The sequence below is a fragment of the Microchirus variegatus genome, assembly GCF_963457635.1.
Source record: "Microchirus variegatus genome assembly, chromosome: 17".
In the NCBI taxonomy this organism is placed as follows: domain Eukaryota; kingdom Metazoa; phylum Chordata; class Actinopteri; order Pleuronectiformes; family Soleidae; genus Microchirus; species Microchirus variegatus.
Window position 1 is genome coordinate 8762377 of NC_139818.1, and position 18128 is coordinate 8780504.

The 18128-nt window shown below is 40.2% G+C and overlaps 1 protein-coding gene across 1 annotated transcript in view; it reads left to right on the plus strand.

Moving 5' to 3' along the window:
- Positions 1-18128, plus strand: part of LOC310939461 (protocadherin-15-like) — a gene marked incomplete at its 3' end in the record, with an annotated part of 234158 nt that overhangs the window by 174894 nt on the left and 41136 nt on the right. Inside the window, exons 28-33 of the mRNA XM_083904226.1 lie at positions 1213-1340; positions 6329-6559; positions 6760-6848; positions 9489-9665; positions 10679-10897; positions 15402-15512. Of these exons, the coding sequence (XP_083760352.1) occupies positions 1213-1340; positions 6329-6559; positions 6760-6848; positions 9489-9665; positions 10679-10897; positions 15402-15512 (955 nt within the window). The remainder of the gene's footprint in view (positions 1-1212; positions 1341-6328; positions 6560-6759; positions 6849-9488; positions 9666-10678; positions 10898-15401; positions 15513-18128) is intronic.

Below are 18128 nucleotides of genomic sequence, written 5' to 3' on the forward strand. Positions count from 1 at the left end.
CATCGTCATCAACCACGTAACCAAGATCAAGTTGGGGGGGGGGGGGGGGGGTAGCAGCTCTAGCAGATAGCCCCAGACGTTCCTTTCCCTGGCCATATTGTCCAACTCTGACTGTGGGATCCCCAGGCGCTCCCATGCCAGCAAGGAGACATAATTTCTCCACCTGGCGCTTGGTTTGCCCCGGGTTCTCCTCCCAGTTGGACGTACCAGGAATGCCTCAGTAGCAGATGCTCAAGCTGCCCCAACTGGTTCCTTTCCAGGCAAAGGAGCAGTGGCTTCCTTCTGAGTCCCTCCCGGATCACTGAGCTTCTTACCCTATCTCTAAGGGAGACCCCCAGCCACCCAGCATCTGTCGGTCATGACTTTTCATGACTTTTTCAGAATGGTACATACTGTAAATTTGGACAACCTTGTTAAAGGTTGTCCTTTAACAAGGTTGTAGTCTGTAGTCTACAGTCTAATGTCTGTAGTCTAATGTTACAGACTACAGGTTAAAGCTGTAGTCTGTAACATTAAAATGCATATAAAATGTCGGTCATATTCAGATGAGTCCACACTCATATGAGTGGACACCAGTGTGATCGTCCAGTTGGAGCCTGGTTGTAGGTGACATCACGTCAGTCAATTTGCTGGTTATGGTGGTTTAGAATAGGAGTGCAGATACTTATGTAGAATCATTACCAGTTGCCACATTGTTTTCTTTTATGGCAAAATGTGGCGCATATTGTACCTTTAGTTATCCCGGTAGTCTGTTGTTTTCTTCTATGTCTTCTGGAATCTGCCACAGATCACCTCATTGAAATGGGTTGCAAATCTGACTGCAGATTGTTTGCAGGCAGAGGCTGTTCAATCACTGTCAGACAGATGTTTATCATTTGCAAACCTGATTGGCCTCTAGACAGGAAAACAACAGAAGCTCCATCTTTGATCAGGCTAGCCTTCCCTGGGCAAGAAGCTGTGGCGTTGACACTGATGATACTGACTGTCCTTGTTAAACGATTTATTGTATTGTATTGTTTTTTTTCTCGATAGCTTGTTCCTTTGTCATTAATCCTACTTATTTTCCTTCGGACACCTGTAATATGAATTCTATGTAGTTTATGAAGCAGCTAAGCACTTGTTTACCAGCAGATACAAGACTTAATATGCTTAATAGTTAATGTGCTTCAAGTATGTTAACTGTTTGTGTGGACATGTGTGCGTTTGTCCTAGCTAATACAGCGAAGGTGGTGATTGAGATCCAAGATGAGAACGACCACCCACCGGTCTTCACCAGACCTCTTTACATTGGAGGAGTTGCAGAAGATGCCAAAACCTTCACCTCAGTCCTGCAAGTACAGGTACTAATACAGAGCTCTACTAACATCTGAAGTTGAGACAGTTTGCAACAATTGAAGGACTTTTTGTTAGTTCATCCATTGCCTTCCCAAGCATATCAGTGAGCTATGATGGCCTTTTCGTAGTAGAAGGATGTAAACATGCTTTCACAACTCTCATTCCGCTGTTTCCCTCTCTCTGCTGTTTTCTCCTTTTTTTGTTTATGCAGTGGATTTATGTTGGCAGAGTAAGCTTCTGCTTTAAAACGTGGAACACACACTGAGTCATAGCAGTGTAAGCTGGCAGCCTCCATAAATCAAGGTCCTTGCCGAAAGTACATATTCAAGACTTATCAAAGCAACAAAAACAAAATGTTTTTTTACTTCAAAGCGGTTAAACACTCATACAACATGGTTCTGCCATTAAACCCACCCAAATGATACACACTGGACCTTTAAAGCTGCACTTAATTCTACATTGTGATCGTAAATGTACAGCATGGCAAAGAAAATATAAGGAAACACTGTAGTTCACCAGCATACCTGAGTTTATTTTTTATTTTTTTGCACTTTTTGTTTCCATCATTCCCTGGACATCTGCATCTCTTTCTGTGTCAATCAGCACATCTTTGCTTTCTTTTATTTTTACCTCCCTCTGAGGATTTTCATATCACCGTAAACAAACTTGAGTCTTTTACAAAGCAAAATGCCTGAAAGGGATCCAAAAAACAGGTCACGGAGTGTATCTTTCTCAGTTTTTATCTGAGAAATAATGATATGTTTTAATGAGCCTGGATGCCACAAGAGACTGGGGTATCGTCGTAGGCAGAATCGTATGTGAGTTAATATTTCATTGCAGTTCTTAAGAACATTCTTATAGAGCCCTGCTTCATTAGATCACACACAGTGAGTGACAGAGATGAGAGAATATGGGAGAGCATGAAAGCTCTTAAATCACATGAGTGACAAAAAGTCTCTTATTATTTCTGAGGTGATGGCTTTGCATGTGGATTGTTGTGTGTGTTTAGTGTAACCTACTCTTATCAGTGGACCACGATAAGAGAGACCGACATGAATTACTAAAAGCATGTAAGTAGACTTAATGGCAATAGGGAGAAGCAATAGACCTGGAAGAACAAGAGAGAATTGATGGCTCGATAGTTAATTGGCATCCTGCTGCAAGACAAACGAACTGGACAGAAGAAGGCATGGCAAGACGTGCATGATTCATGGATGGATGAAACGATATATGTGGGAGGGAATCTGCAGTGTGACTAGTGGGATAGACGGGAGGTTAGAGTAGTACACTCGCTAATGTCCTCATGAAAGAGTGAGAGAAAACATGGGAGAGTTTGAGGAATGTGCAATATTAATCCGTTTTCAAGTTACATACCAATGCAGTTGTGAATATACACCAACTGGGCGTAGGGGAAGTGGGAAGCACTAATGATCACCCGAGCAGCAATGGGAGGTTGGGTACCTTATTCAGGGGCACCCCAACCCTTGACCGCTTCTGGAATTTAAACGGGCTCTCCGTTTACAAGCCCAATTCCCTGCCACTTGTCTATAGGCTGTACATAGACAAAACCTCCAATCACGTTCTTGACAGACGAGGCCCTGTGGAAGATTATCAACACTCACTACAACAGTTTCCCTGAACCTAGGAGCCTAGGACTTGTACACTCGTTCTTACTGCCAACATGGCTGCCAGTGAGTACATAGGGCCCTTAAAGGCTCTACCGATAAAATCATCTCCTGCTTAAGTCTACAATGCCTGAAGAATATGTTTTACTCTTTTTCTCACACTTAGAAGGCTTTTTGTAATTGTGAATGGATGGATGTTTGTAAACCACTCTTCTCACACCTACGGTCAATTTAGAGTGCCCAATTCACCTAATCCCCATATCACATGTTTTTGGACTGTGGGAGGAAGTCGGAGAACCCAGAGAAAACCCACGCATGCAACAAAGTCCATAGTTTAAATGTACTATTTTACACCCTAGCAGAGTTTGATGATTGTAAATCCTGTTCAGATTTACCCACATAATGTAAATGTACCAAACAAGGTAGGAGTACATAAAAAAACACAGATTTTCTCAATGGACTTCAGTGCAAGAGAGTGTCTTGTTTTTTAAACTTCAGTTTCCAACCCCAGAAAGGCTGTCTAACAGTCAGCGACAAACATATTCTTAAAATACTGTAGACTTAAGCTAGTGTAGCAAACTCTGCTTATCTTCATGTCCCTGCTGGCAACCATTTTCAGTGAGAGCAATGATCTGGCCAGTAACAAAATGTTACCAAAAACAATTCTCTAATTTGTCGAACTCAATCTGTCTGAAATGTTGCCTGAAGACAAAAGACAACAGATGCAGAGGTTGAATTTACTCCTCTTTCACCATCTTTCACTACAACTTTAATTACTGATTCCTACCTTCCGGGCTTCCTATTTGTGGATGTTTAAACCAAAAAGAAAACAGCCCTGCATGAAAAAAATAAAAACTTGTAGGTCTTTGTTGGTGTGAGTGTGTTGCCAGAGGTAAGTGTGAAAAGACAATCTGCTTCTCAAGAAGTGAACTCTGAATAATATTCTATTTATCAGATGAAACTGCAGTCAACAATAGAACTATTTTATATTATGAAATAATCTATCTGTAATATGCATGCATTGATTATCAAAGAGCATTCTGCACTGCAGCAAAAGTTTGGCCATCAACCTGTGTTTCTTGGACACAATAAGGCGGTTTCATTATTTTCACACAGTGTCGCTTGACACGGCCTTTCTAGCCAAGTGATTCAGTCATTATGTGAAAATGTGTTTGAATAAGGCTCAGGAGTCATATTTTCTTTTCCATGGTGTTTGTTTTCTGTCAGAATGTGACCTAAATGCTGAATTAGATGGGTTTCAAAAGCAATTGACATGTTTGTTTGCATGCACGTTTCATTGTCAGTTTAAAGGGTTCAACCTCTTTGAAATGTGGTTGCATGAGGTAGTGACTGTGTACATACTGTACATCTACTGATGACTCTGGACACATCGTCAGTGATGTTCCTGGGATAATCGGGTGTTTCAGGTCTTTCAACATCATACACCCTCCTCCAGGTGACCCAGCCTGGGCTCATCAGACCCCAGCTTGTGTCCGGATGGCTCAACTACCATGCCTCCATGGCTCTCATCTTTTAAGCCACAGCCATCTTGAGGCCCTCTCTGATTTCGGTGGTACTCCGGATGGCTTTTTTCTTCCTCACTCCCTCAATGCCTAAAACGCTGAAAGCTCTGGCCAAAGATCGGGGAGCGAAGCCTCTGCACCCGACCTCTGCTCGAGGTCCACCAACAGCTGCCAGTCTTTCGCAGAAGTCAAGATGTCTGCAGGAGATCTTCTGGCAGGGGTTGCCTGTCTACTCTTGAAGAGTCGGTACAGTTTTGCCCACACAAGTCTCCCATCTGGTCCAGGCTCCCTATTGTTTCATCCCCACTGCAATAGGGAGTTGGCCTTGTGCGACCACACCCACCAGGCTCCTGTGACGCAGCCTTGCCTCTGCCTCTTGGACAGCATCCTCTGCACTCCACTTCCTGCCAGTCCGCACCTCAATTCCATTGTTGACCAACTTTGGGTCATTTGAGTCCCTGTACTGCACCACTTCTCTTGCCTCCTCCACCCAGGATTTGAAGGGCAGTTGTAGCTTGTTGTTGCATCTTTACAGTGCTACATGCTACTCAGGCTCTTGGGTAGTCCAAGCCATCTTCGCAGGTGGCTACTTACCTTCCTCTCCAAGGACTCAAATGTTGTGATTGGGATGGCATAGATGAGGAGGGGCCAAAGTATCCTGGGAAGAATGCCATGTTGGTAGGTCCAGACTTTGAATTTACCAGGTAGGCCGGACTTGTCCACAGATGGGCCCACTCCACCAGCTTTTCCAGTCCCTTCAGAATCCACAGCCTGGGAAGCAGTAATCCCAAAAAATATTTTATGACACATTATTGTGACTTTAAGTGGTGGAACTCATCCCTATTCAGTATCAATCAATCAATCAATCAATCTTTATTTGTATAGTCCACAGTTTACAAAACATAGTTTGTCTCACCGGACTTCACAGGGTTGGTAACATCCTCTGTCCTTAGACCTTCGACCAGGGTAAGGAAAAACTACCAGGGAAAAAACCCTTATAACAGGGAAAAGGGTGGAAACCTTAGGGAGAACCACAGGTGAGGGATCCACTCCCTGGATGGACAGACGTGCAGTAGATGTTACCCAAAAACATACAATACATAATGACAAAGAATAAAAAGTGAAAAAGTCTTTAAATGCCAGGGTCCATCTGGATCACTGGGTTTGTCACAGTATGAGGTTGTGCTCTGTCCTGATCAGCTGCTGAAATACCAAATCAATGACGAATGCGTGATGGCAAAATATCCCCATTAGATCGGGATTCCACCCACTGATTAACTCTTTTTTTTTTTAGATATTCCCCAAATCAGCTTATTACTTCAAAACAGTCACCCTAAACCTGTCACATATTATACATTTTTAGCTTGATATTGGATTTCATGGCATCATAGTATTGAACATGGTTGAGTCGTCTGGATAGTTACGTAGTTACATAGTTTAATATATTAATACATTGGCAAATTGTGAAAGGCAGCCCATGGCCAAGTGGAAGGGGATTGGGCTTGTAACCGGAGGGTTGCCAGTACCCCAGGTACAGATAAGTGCTGCTCCTGCACCCAGTGTGTGTGTGTTTACCACGTGTGTAAAAATAATTGATTAAATTCAGGTGTCAATTTTATTATCAGTAATTGGTGTGTGTGCATAACAAAAAGTAATTCTAAAGCTGGGAAATAAAAGAGGGCCCATACAACTGCCTTGTGGAACACCACAAAAAAACATCCTTGCTTTGAGAAAGTGCATCCTTCACATTCCACTGAAATTAACTGCATGCAGAAGGCTAACATTTGTGGGTTATTATGATGATGATGATGATCATGAATGAGTCTTATTTCCCCCATTTTCTAGGCCCTGGACAAAGACACCGGTAACTACAGTTCAATGGTCTACCGGCTGATCATCGCCCCTCAGACTGGTAAAGACACGAAAAACAGCAAAGACGGATTCGTCATAGTACCGTACAGCGGTGTCGTGAAGACGGCAATCATGTACCGCAACATGCGGAGGTCGTATTTTAAGTTCGAGGTGGTCGCTACGGACAACTACGGTCAAGGACACAGCAGCAAAGCAGAGATAGTGGTGTGTTGGCTGAATATTCTTTTTGCCTGTAGTTCCTAATATATCACAGTTTCTTAAAGGTCACATAATCTTATAGTTGCACATTTTCCTGAAATAATTGTTTTTTTCTCACTGGTACACTATTCTTCAATAATACACGATCATAGTATTTTAACATTATGTTAATAATGGGTCCTAATTCTAGTGTTTCTGGTACTTAGGTGTCTGTTGTGAACCAGCTGGACATGCAAGTGGTCGTATCAAATGTACCGCCAACTTATGTGGAGAAAAACAAAGAAAAGCTCCTCAGGTAAGACACACTACTTTATATTATTGTTTATTCGTAATTCTTGGACTGAAGGTGCCTGAACCATTTATCTTTGAGTGATAAAAGTCTAACAGAAATCCTATCACCTCTTATCTATCAGTCATCTTTCCTTAAAATTTAGTTTTTCTGGTGCACAGATATCAAATGTTTGGATCAGGGTTTTTATAAGTGTGGTTGTATGAGGGACTGATGCCTGGCTGATACCAGACAGACTGTGATGTGGTGTGGGTGCCTCTTGCAATAACAACCAGCCTGACACTGAAAACACGACTGGGACTCGTGGGAAGACACAAGATTTAAGCCACTTACTAAAATGCTCCACAAATTTTACACTCTGTCTTTGAATTAGTTTTGTCTCTTGATCTCTCCTTTATCAATGGGACTAAAGTATTTAGACCATTCACTCTCCCACTACTAAAATCTTTCTCGAATAAAGTCAGCATATTATGAGAATAAAGTTGTAATCTTTCGGGAATGAAGTCGTAATCTTTCTAGAATAAATTTGTAATCTTTGAGAATAAAGACCGACTATTGTGACAGTAAAGTTGCAATATTTCAAGAATGAAGCCATAATATTATGAGAATTAAGTCGGAATCTTCCAAGAATAAAGTCATACCATTGAGAGAAAATATATAATATAATTATATAATTATATATATAATTTGTAAGAATTCAATTTTTCTTTTTTTTCTTTTCCCTTTAACCAAACTCCAGAGAAAAAAAATCTACATTTTTATTTTAGCGGGATATGGCCCATTAATATAAGACAGTCCATAAACAGTCTTCTTGTCATCTTGCTAAAATAACTGAAATTTTAAAGCCTCAAGGTTCAATATTTTATTGAGACCTGTGTAATATTTTTTACCTTTAAATGGAAACAACACTTCCAAATTAAACTTCATGGTCTATTGACGATCTGAAACTAACGACTGAGAACCTTTGGATGCTCAGGAAAATGTTCTCAAGTGAGAAATTGAGAACATTTATTACTTATTTTCCCATAGATTCCATTCAAAATGAGATTTTTATTTTGCAACTAGCTGAGTCACTGTAACTGCTGGATGGCTATAACTGTAACTATAACTTACAACCTATTTTCTAGGCTTATTTGAGGGCTGTAGTTTTTTGTGTGTGTTCTTGTATGTGTATCTTTGTGAGGACCAAAACACATTTTGTCTGGTCATCATAACCTTAAAGGGCTTTATAGGGGTTAAGACTGGATTTTAGGGATCAGATTCAGGTTAAGGTTAGGCTGTGGTGGTCCAGGTTTGGGTCAGGGGCTGCTGGCCGCCATGTTTTCAGTTAAATTCAAATACTTTTATTGTACAGGACATACAGAACAATCTAAATGCCATCTCTCTTCTTCAGTGAGAGTGAGCCTCTGTGTCAGGCTGGTTCTCAGTGTAGTGTGCACACACTGTGTAATCAGTAAATGTCAGTACCTCAATTAACTACAGGAAAAAAAAGATTTATTTTACCAAACCAAGTCTGTTTCTATAAATATGTTGACAGACATAAACCAACAGTCACCCCCTTACCTAATAAAAATCCTCTATACTTTTATTAAAATACATCAAATAATGTCATAGAAGAGTGAGTCAATATACAGGAGGTGAAAAACTCATCTTGCACTATACACTGTAGGCCTTCGCTGGTTGGAGATGGAGAAGAGAGAGAGCCAGACTTGCAGGAAAAGGCTGGGACTCCTTGGTGCATTTGCTTAAATCAAGTTATCTCTATCCACAGCCTGCCAGATGTGTTTTCATTCATTTTGAAGAAACACATAGTATAAATATTAAATATAAAATGCATTATTCATTTATGACTGTCATGTGCACAGCCAGCAGACACTAACATTGTACTGCAGCTGAGTCAGGTTGCTGTGTTGCCGCACACATGCAGTATAATGTGATAATAATAATAATGATATAACACTCTCTACATACACATGTATTGCACACACATCTATACAAGTGACAAAAATCTATATTTACACACTGGATGACTCTGGTCTATAAGGCTCTTCCACGGCTTGGTTCCGGCTTATTTAAGCACTTTTCTTCAGAGAACCAGAAGCCACTACGCCTTGAGTTCAAATGACATTTTGCACTTGTCTGCTCGACGTGTTCGGACCGAAATGGGGAAAAAAAGCTTTGAGTTTCTCTGCCCCCGCTGCTTGGAACACTCTCCAAACTGAACTTAAAATGGCAGCTTTTATTTCATTAGGAGCTTTCAGCTCCATCTTAAAAGACAGACAACAGAAATCCTTTGAACAGTGTCTATGTTCTTAAATTGTTACTGCGATCACAACTCCTGCACTTTATGTTTATCCAGTTGCACTTTTATATTTCAATGTTTGTTTTGTAAATGTTGCATTTCCTGCTTCTTATTTAACTTTTGATGTGTGCTGCTGCCTTTCTTGGCCAGGTCACCCTTGCGAAAGAGATCTTGATCTCAATGGGTCTTTTATCTGGTTAAATAAAGGTTAAATAAAAAATAAATACATATTTCTTTACATGATTGTGCTGAGGTGACAGGCTTTCCATGTGTCTAAATGTATGCCTGTGTCACGTGAGTGATAATATTGTAATCCCATGACACCAACTCCCTCTAATCCTCAGCATCTTGGAGCGTTACGTTCAGGAGCAGATACCAGGAGCAAAGGTTGTTGTGGAAACCATCGGCCCCCATCGCCATGGTGATGGAACAGAGCAGGACGACTACACCAAGTCAGACGTCATGATATATGCTATTGACCCTCTGACAAATCGAGCTGTAGCCAGACAGGAGCTCTACAAGTAAGAAAAAACCTTTAAAGTAAAATGGCAGCTCCCCAAAAGCTTTATATTACAGACTGGAGCAGGATCTAAGCTAAATTATACTGTAATTAAGTAATTGCTTTTAATCAGTTTGTCCTGCCAGTCACAAAAACTTTTTTGCAGTCCACACAAGAAACATTCTTGCCTCTCACCTAAAACTTTGAGTCTGAGGCACTTATTTTATTTTACGTTGTTTTATTTCATTTGCTTCACACACACACACAAGTAAACTCTGAAAGAATGAATGGCAGAATAATTAGGGGTTTAAAAGCATGAGCATTCTCTGTGTTTGAAATGTGAACCATAGTTTGGTGTAGTAGTGATCGCTATTGCACGAAACCAAATAGTTTAGTTTTCTTTTGAAAAGAATGATACACAATAATCTTTTCAAGGCTAGTTTTAATTACACAAATTAACTTCACTCTATTGGATTTGAAAGAAAAACTGACAGCAAAAATAGTCAACCATTGTAATTTAGAAAACAGAACCTTGAGAAAATGTTCCCTTTCTGAATTAGAATTTGTTATCCAATATCCATTCATCCATTATCTACCGCTTTATCCTCCACCTGGGGGTCGCCAGGGGATTCTGTACCTATCTCAGCTGACATAGAGCGATAGGCAGTGTACAACCTGGACAGTTCACCAGTCCATCACAGGGCCACATATAGAGACAAATAACCATTCACTCTCACACTCACACCGACGGTCAATTTAGAGTGACCAATTTACCTAATTGATTGTTTTGAATTGAATGTTTTTGGAATGTGGAAGGAAGCCAGAGAACCCAGAGAAAACCTTAATACAATACAACAATAATAGACTTACAAATCCTCAGAGGGAATGAGTTTGGAATGCAATGAAAACTATTTAATGGATTTTAAAGTATATAATCTTAGTGGGTACATCGGCTGACTGAAAGGTTACACGTCCTGTATCTGGCACAAAGTTCTTGTCACATATTTTGACGCAGCTTGTTTCTCTCTTCCGTAGGTTTCTCGATGGCAAACTCTTGGACATCAACAAGGAGTTCCAGCCATTCCTTCCTCCCGGTGGACGGATCCTGGAGATCCGAACTCCGGACGTGGTGACGAGCGTAAAGAAAGCTGTGCAGGCTGTAGGCTACACAGAGGGGGCGCTGTTGGCCCTGGCAGTCATCATCATTGTATTCTGTGTCCCTGCCATACTGATCGTTATCATCACCTACAAACAGTAAGTAGAGGTTTTGTATACTACTTTTTATTTTTGTACTAAAAGTACTGCCGATTTACTATACTTTATACAGTCAAAGAACTTTGATTGAATAATTATACATTTTTAGTGCACAATCACCTGATTGCATGACTTGGTTGGTTTTCATTACCCCAGAATTAGCTTTTTTTATTTGTATCAGGAGCAGGGTCAGCTCTACTTTGGACCACCATGTTTTTACAATAGCCCACAATAGACGAAAAGATGTGTCAACTGAAGTTCTTGTTCTCCAACACACTTGTAAGGGAATGATGATGTGACTTATTGGTGCAACTTCACCAATTAATGTTTTTACACATTCTACCTTTACCAGTGAACTGACAGACAAAGCCTAACATAGTCATTCCACTGCGATACTGCACTACTCAAAAGGGCACTGTATACTTAAGGATCCAACACTGTCTCCCAAAAAAATACATTCCTAGTGTACATTCCAAATGTAAATGTATTTATTTCTAGAAATTGATTTTTTTCACGTTTGTTTTGATGAATCATCAATAGAGATGTAGTTCATCAAGAGGTTGATCAAGAGTTGGTGGTGGCAAGAAACGACATGGAGGTAGTCTCCCTGAAAAATTAAGCCCAGGAAGTAGGACTGATTTAGAGCACCTGAAAATGTAGTGGTTTAGGTAGCTAGTTTCAGGGCTTAACACGTGACGAGGAAACGGTTATCGTTCTGATTTCTGCCCCCCAAAAATTAAAAGGCCATCAAGTTCATATGCATCATATCTGCAGCACAACATGATCATGGGTCATTTTATTTCAGAAGATACATTCCTTATGAAACATAATGGGGAATGCAACTGAGCTGTGTGAGATTTCTGATTTTTAGGGCAACAAGCTTGATTGATCAGCTCAAAGTACAAATGTTAGAAAAACTAAAAGTCTTTCACAAAACTCAGCATCTCATTAATGAGGTGAATAATTGTTTATTATTATTATTATTATTTATGATTTACAAATGACCCAGGAACTCGGGTCTTCTTGCTGCAAATGCGAGAGTGCTAACCACCAACACCAACCATGGGCCCATTGTGTGTAATATTTACTCATATTTAATTTGTTATATTGCAGCACAGCTGCACATCAATTGATTTTATTCTGTATCATCTAATATTCATCATACTGTGCTTATGGCTTTAGTTCTTTAGTTGCTTCTATACTGAAGTATATATTTGGCTCCTTGAAGGTCCACAGTGCAGTGGAGTCGGTGACACCTCATGTGTGTAGCAAGTTTCCACTTCTAAATGCGAAATGCACAGCCAGCTGTAGAATCACGGCAGCACAAGATGACGGTCTCCATAAAACAAGGTCCTTGCCCAAAGTACATATTATTGTAATGTTTTTTTTTAATGTATATATTAAAGTAATTATAGACTAATAGAATCATACTTACATGACTCCAAAATCATTTAAAAATATGTTCAAAGACGATATTAATTAGTCTACACTGTTACACCAACTCCACTCAAGTCCTGAACAGAGAATAGAAACTGTTACCATCAAACCATGGATATATGGTTCCATGATTTAATAGGATCAGACTGAAACACTCTTCTGTGCGTCAGTCAATCCATGAGCTCCATGCAAACATGGAGCTCAATCTCAGATCAAGTGTGTTGTAAACAGTGTTTGTTCTGTGGAATTTATATTTATTTGTCTGTTATCTGTCGCAACTGTTCAGTCTTTGTTTTTGCTGTCGTGCAAGTGGATCAGCGGTTATGCATGTCACATTTCAGACTTTACTACAGTAAAGTATCTGATCAATCAACCAGTCAATTAATAATTATAAGTAGTACAGATATATTCAATTTATGTCAATAAACCCCCTTAATATCTGTTTTTTTCTTTTGATTTCATATAGCTCCCAAACGCACGCAAATAAATTGGAGAATTGGATCAGTGCATTAGCTTCATGTTCTGCTGAGAAAGATGAACACAACGGGGGAGATCTAAAAAAAAAAAAACACTTATCTGCATAGTAATCATCACCAGTACAGATAGACAGCATTTGTTAAATGGCTGTAATGAAGACCAGTTGTCTGGTTTTGCGTTTGAAGTGAAAATAAATAAGTCTGGCTAAGAAGCCCCTTCAGCGTGATTTATGGATCAAATAATTAGTCATGTTTTTCTCGTCTCTCTCTTTCTCCTCCACATCTGCTGCACCTACCGTCTACCACCAGATTCAAAGAGTGAGTACCACTTTCATTTTCCCACACTCAAATATTAATGTTGTGACTGTTTTAAATGTCTCTCACTCTGATTAATCGTGTGACTTTCATTGTACAATAAAACGAGCTCAGGAAGGACAGTGAGACAGAGAGGACAGCGTACAATCAAACAAATGAATCCTGACAAACGTGGAAACAGTAAATGTCCAAGGCCAATGCCAATTTTATCAGTGTGTGTGCACATCTTCAGTGGCCTTTTGTCAAACAACCCCCCCATGCCATCCCAAAATTGAAAGCAATAGTCCATAAATTTGCTGTTCATGCTTTAATTCTTGAAATTGATGTTATCATTTAATGTTAAGTGGTTCTGAAAAACGGACCTATAGTGGTTTTTTTCAACATGAACTCTGGAGAATGTCCAGAAAATTAAGTCTGGACATTTTCTGCACTTCTCCTTGTCATTCATTCGTTGTCCACCACTTTATCCTCCAATTCCAGCTGACATAGGGTGAAAAGGAGGGGCACACCCAGTCCATCACAGGTCAAACACACAATGACGAACAACCATTCCCTCTCACATTCACACACTCTGTGTGGCTCCGTGATGGATGGGCGACATGTGCAGGGGTGTACGTCGCCCTCCACCCTATGTCAGCTGGGATTAGCATTAGTGGCCCAGTGACCGTCATGTGGAGGATAAAGTTCTAGCCGATGAATGAATACATGTAAATGGACTGCATTTCCTGGACCTCTTGTGGAGGGGTGGGTCCTTCCCAGTGTGTCCTTGAGCAAGATACTAACAGTTTTTCTCAAATGCTAAAACACATTTCACAAACGTCTCCTCCATGTTCCCCAATGTCTAAACACAATACCCTTTTCTAAAGCTACATAAGCACAACCACACCTTCTCACTTCAAAACTCAAACTTAAACACCAAAAGAGCAGCTGTAAAAATGTAAACACTATACACATCATTACACACTACAGCAAAACAATTTAAAACACAATGCTCAATTTGTGAGAAGGTTCTTTGTTTCATAACTGCCAATGCATATTTTTTTAAAACTTTAGAGTAACGGATCTTCTTAGATCTCTGCAGAGGATTAGGCATTTAGAGTTGTGAGTTTCATATGAAGAGTACAGAAAATTCTGCAAGTACACTACTGTAACACAACTCAATGCAAAAAACAGAATCTATTGCACACAACAGTACTCTTGAAAACATGATCAGGGTGTAAAGTTGTTTTATTTTCTTCATTCACACCACACACACACACACACACCACAGTCACTGTGCGGCATCATGTCGCCGAGCTGCTTCGGACACCATCACCTCATCCACATCGCAGGCTATATTGTCTCTTGCTAGGCACCGCGGGAAAAACGCCCGCTTTTATAGGTGTGGTCACAGCATTAGCAACAAGTGTCTTCAATTTGGAGTTGTTGTGTGTAATAAATGACGCCAGGTGTGTTCATTGTGTTCAATTATTGCTGACTGTGGCAAGCATTTTGCATCACATGAACTTTCATTTGAGAATATGTTCTTTTAGCAAGGAAACGTGTGTTTAGATTTATGAGAACGGAGGATTGTGTTTTGTGAATTGTGTCTTCATGTGAAATGTGTTTATGATATTGGAAAATTATGGCTAGATTTAGTAAATGTGTTTAGACAACTGGTCATTTGGTTTAGAGGATTGGCTTTTGTGTTTTAGCATTTGAGAAAAACTGTAATGCCACATTCCTCCTGACAGCTGTGTCGGCAGCGTGTGAGTGGGTCTGAAAGATGTGAAAACACGCTTCATATAAATGTGTTGTATGAATGGGTGAATGGCAAAAACTGTAGTGTACTGTAAAGCAGCTTTGAGTGGTCATCAAGACGAGAAAAGCGCTATGCAATTACAGACAATTTTATCATTAGTCATAAATGTTCGAAAAAGTGTGCCCGTTAAAATGTGGCAATTATTAGAGATGTATTGTAATTGGGTCCAGATTGGATGGTGTCTGGGTTCATATCCGGACCAGGGCCTGCCTATTAGTGACTTGAGCTTTAGAGGGAAATGAATTCAAAATGTTCCCAATTGAACATGATAAAACATTCCACTCTTGACCAAAGGACTCATCAGGGGTTGTTTAAAGGCCATAGATTTAGTAGAATGTATGGGTGGTTGCCTTGAAACTAACAACTGAGAACAGTTTGCAAAAAAGTTCTATGTCCTTCTGCCCTTATAATGACTGTTTTAACACATGTGATATTCCTGATGTCCAACCCTGTGTTTTCTCTCTGCTGTGCCCAGACGCCAGGCTGAATGTGCCAAAACAGCCCGCATCCAGATGGCACTGCCAACAGGCAAACCTGGAGGAGGCACTGCCAACAACCTGTACGAAGAGCTTGGAGACAACGCCATGTAAGTGAAGTGTGAAACTGGCATTTACGCACATTAAGTTTTTTCCTGCTCCCATACTGTGTGCACATGCAGTCAGGGCCACAACATGACATCTGCATTATATTTTATACATGAAGTGTATGTATGAACTTGACTTGATATGAAAATAGCTACATAAAGCAATATTACATATATACAGTAGAGGGAAATAAATATAAATTAATTGTGCATAGTGCACTTGACACATAACCACTAAACTCAATCTAAAGCATCAAGTTCACATCACAATCCTCAAATGAAGAGACTTATACACAAATAGTCTCTCTTAGACCCTGTTTAGACCTGGTATCTGTCCTGAGTGATCCAATCACTTGCAGATCTGAACACTCCCAATCTGTCCTGATCAGATCCAAAAAAACACATTTGGAGGTGGTTTGATGACCTATGTGGCCATTTTCGTGAGCATGCAATTGTCCCAAGAATTAATTCGTTTCACAGCATGTTTTCTTCTTGTCATTGCTCAAACATTTAATAATAGCCACCACCACAACATGAACAGATGTTTTCTTATTTCTTGTTGCAGCATTGTGAGTAGGACATGATTCACTCAAGCTTCTCTCATCTCTCCCTTTGTCTTCACTCTCCCTGAGTCTCACAGGCACATCTGAACAATCAGTTTCATTAAAAAAACATAATTGTGTCTGTGCGCAAACAGACATGACATCAATGTGTATTGACTGAATACAGGGTGAGGGGCAGACAGATTCGATCTCATGTGGTCACAGGAGACACATTCAGGTCACATTTTAATGCGTGGCCTTAACTTTAGTATCATCCAGGATGGATGTTAAAGCCAGATATGAACATGGTCTAAGAAGTACTTAGAGCTTCTTTGTCACATTTTTCATTGGCCGAAGAAACTGACATGAGGCAGAACCGCACAGTCTTGGATTGATCAAGCAGAGAATCATAAATCCCACATTACACTAACACTGCACTGACACCATTGCTTTTAATGCTCAACTTTGTGCTAAAAGAGCAGTGACTGTCATGGCTAACTGCGTGCGATGTCCTCCATTGATGGGTGCACTTTTGCCATGTTTCTATCCTGGTACAGTATGGTACGGTTTGGAATGGTTAATCCCCCTCTGCATTTTGACAGAACAGTGGCTTTAATTGGTAGTCGGGGTTTGAGCTGTGCTCAGTGACCGCATCAGCAAGATTCGTAGCGTGATGTCATACCAGTGAGACAACTACGTACTCTGGTACTTGAAGAGAAGGGTACCAAAAAATGATTGGTTATTTAGGTGCTATTTGTAATGGAAACACAGAACAATACGCCAAACCATTCCACTTGGTGGAAATACGGCTTTTGACCAACAAATAACACTGGCAATGGGGAGAACAACCTTGTCCAAGAGCCCTGTTTGACGTAATTCGATTGACTAACGCCTGTGTTGCTATGTTTACATCGCATGTTTTGATAAGCACTGCTACGTGGAAAGTTGAACATTACTAAGGGAAGCAATGGACCGACTGTATGTATGATTCAGCTGTATGCTCAAGGTTTTGAATGTTCCAATAACTGAAGATCATTCCAAGAATGTTATTTTCTTGTCACATTCTGCCTTCTCCCCTGCCTCCCTGTTAAAATACATACCAACGTCTTCCCTATACAAAAGATAAATGAAGGTCAGTGATCCGCCCACAAAACAATATTTACTTTGAGTGCAGTCTCTCAAAGTGCGCCTTCCCCTTGATTGGCGGCTTTCAGTAATACCATAATAACTGTAATCTCAGGCAAAACATATGTTTGAGACACATTTTATTGAAACGGATAACCTTCACTGATTTCCTCCAAGCAATCCACTTCAGTAAACTTCCCAAAAATGCACTATGATTTTTCTGAATAATGTGTGTTTTTTGAAATGCTTGCATTAATAATTCAGGAGGCATGGACCACGGCCAGCAGATGAAAGCAATACATATGAGGTTTTTGGTGATTATGGAATAATTATTTGAAGTAATTATAATTCTGTCCCCCATCTCCTGCCATATCAGAGCTGAAGGATAGTATTGCTCAAATGTATGGTGCCTTAAAAACTTTCATACCATCGTGCAGTTTATTCATATTCATATTCTCTTCACCACTCAACTGCAGCTTCCCTGTTTCTACGGCTCCTCTGCGAAACCTGCTTTGATTTGTGTCCGTTTATTCCAGCAAGTTTCTTTAATTTCCAAGTATTTTCAGCTACACACAAACTCACTCAAGGCCATGCACAGATAGTGGTTTTACAATTCTTCAATGGAGTGTTGAGAGGAAGTTGAGAAGAACTCTTATCAGCATTACATGCATCACTAGTTCCCCTTCTGTCTTTGATATGCCTCCTCACTCGCATTAACATAGGAGCAATTAATATGAGAGATGGTGGAAACTATCTCTAAAGGACAACATGTGATTTCCAACTGTGTAAGAGTGTGTGTGCTTGTGAGTATGTGTATGTAGCCCAAATTATCCTCTGACAAATGTGTGCAGAAATGGATTTGGATATGAGGTAATTGAAATAAATGCAGCCTGTAATTTATAAAGACCACCCTGGGCAATAATTAATTCGACTGATAAGCTGTGGTGCATGT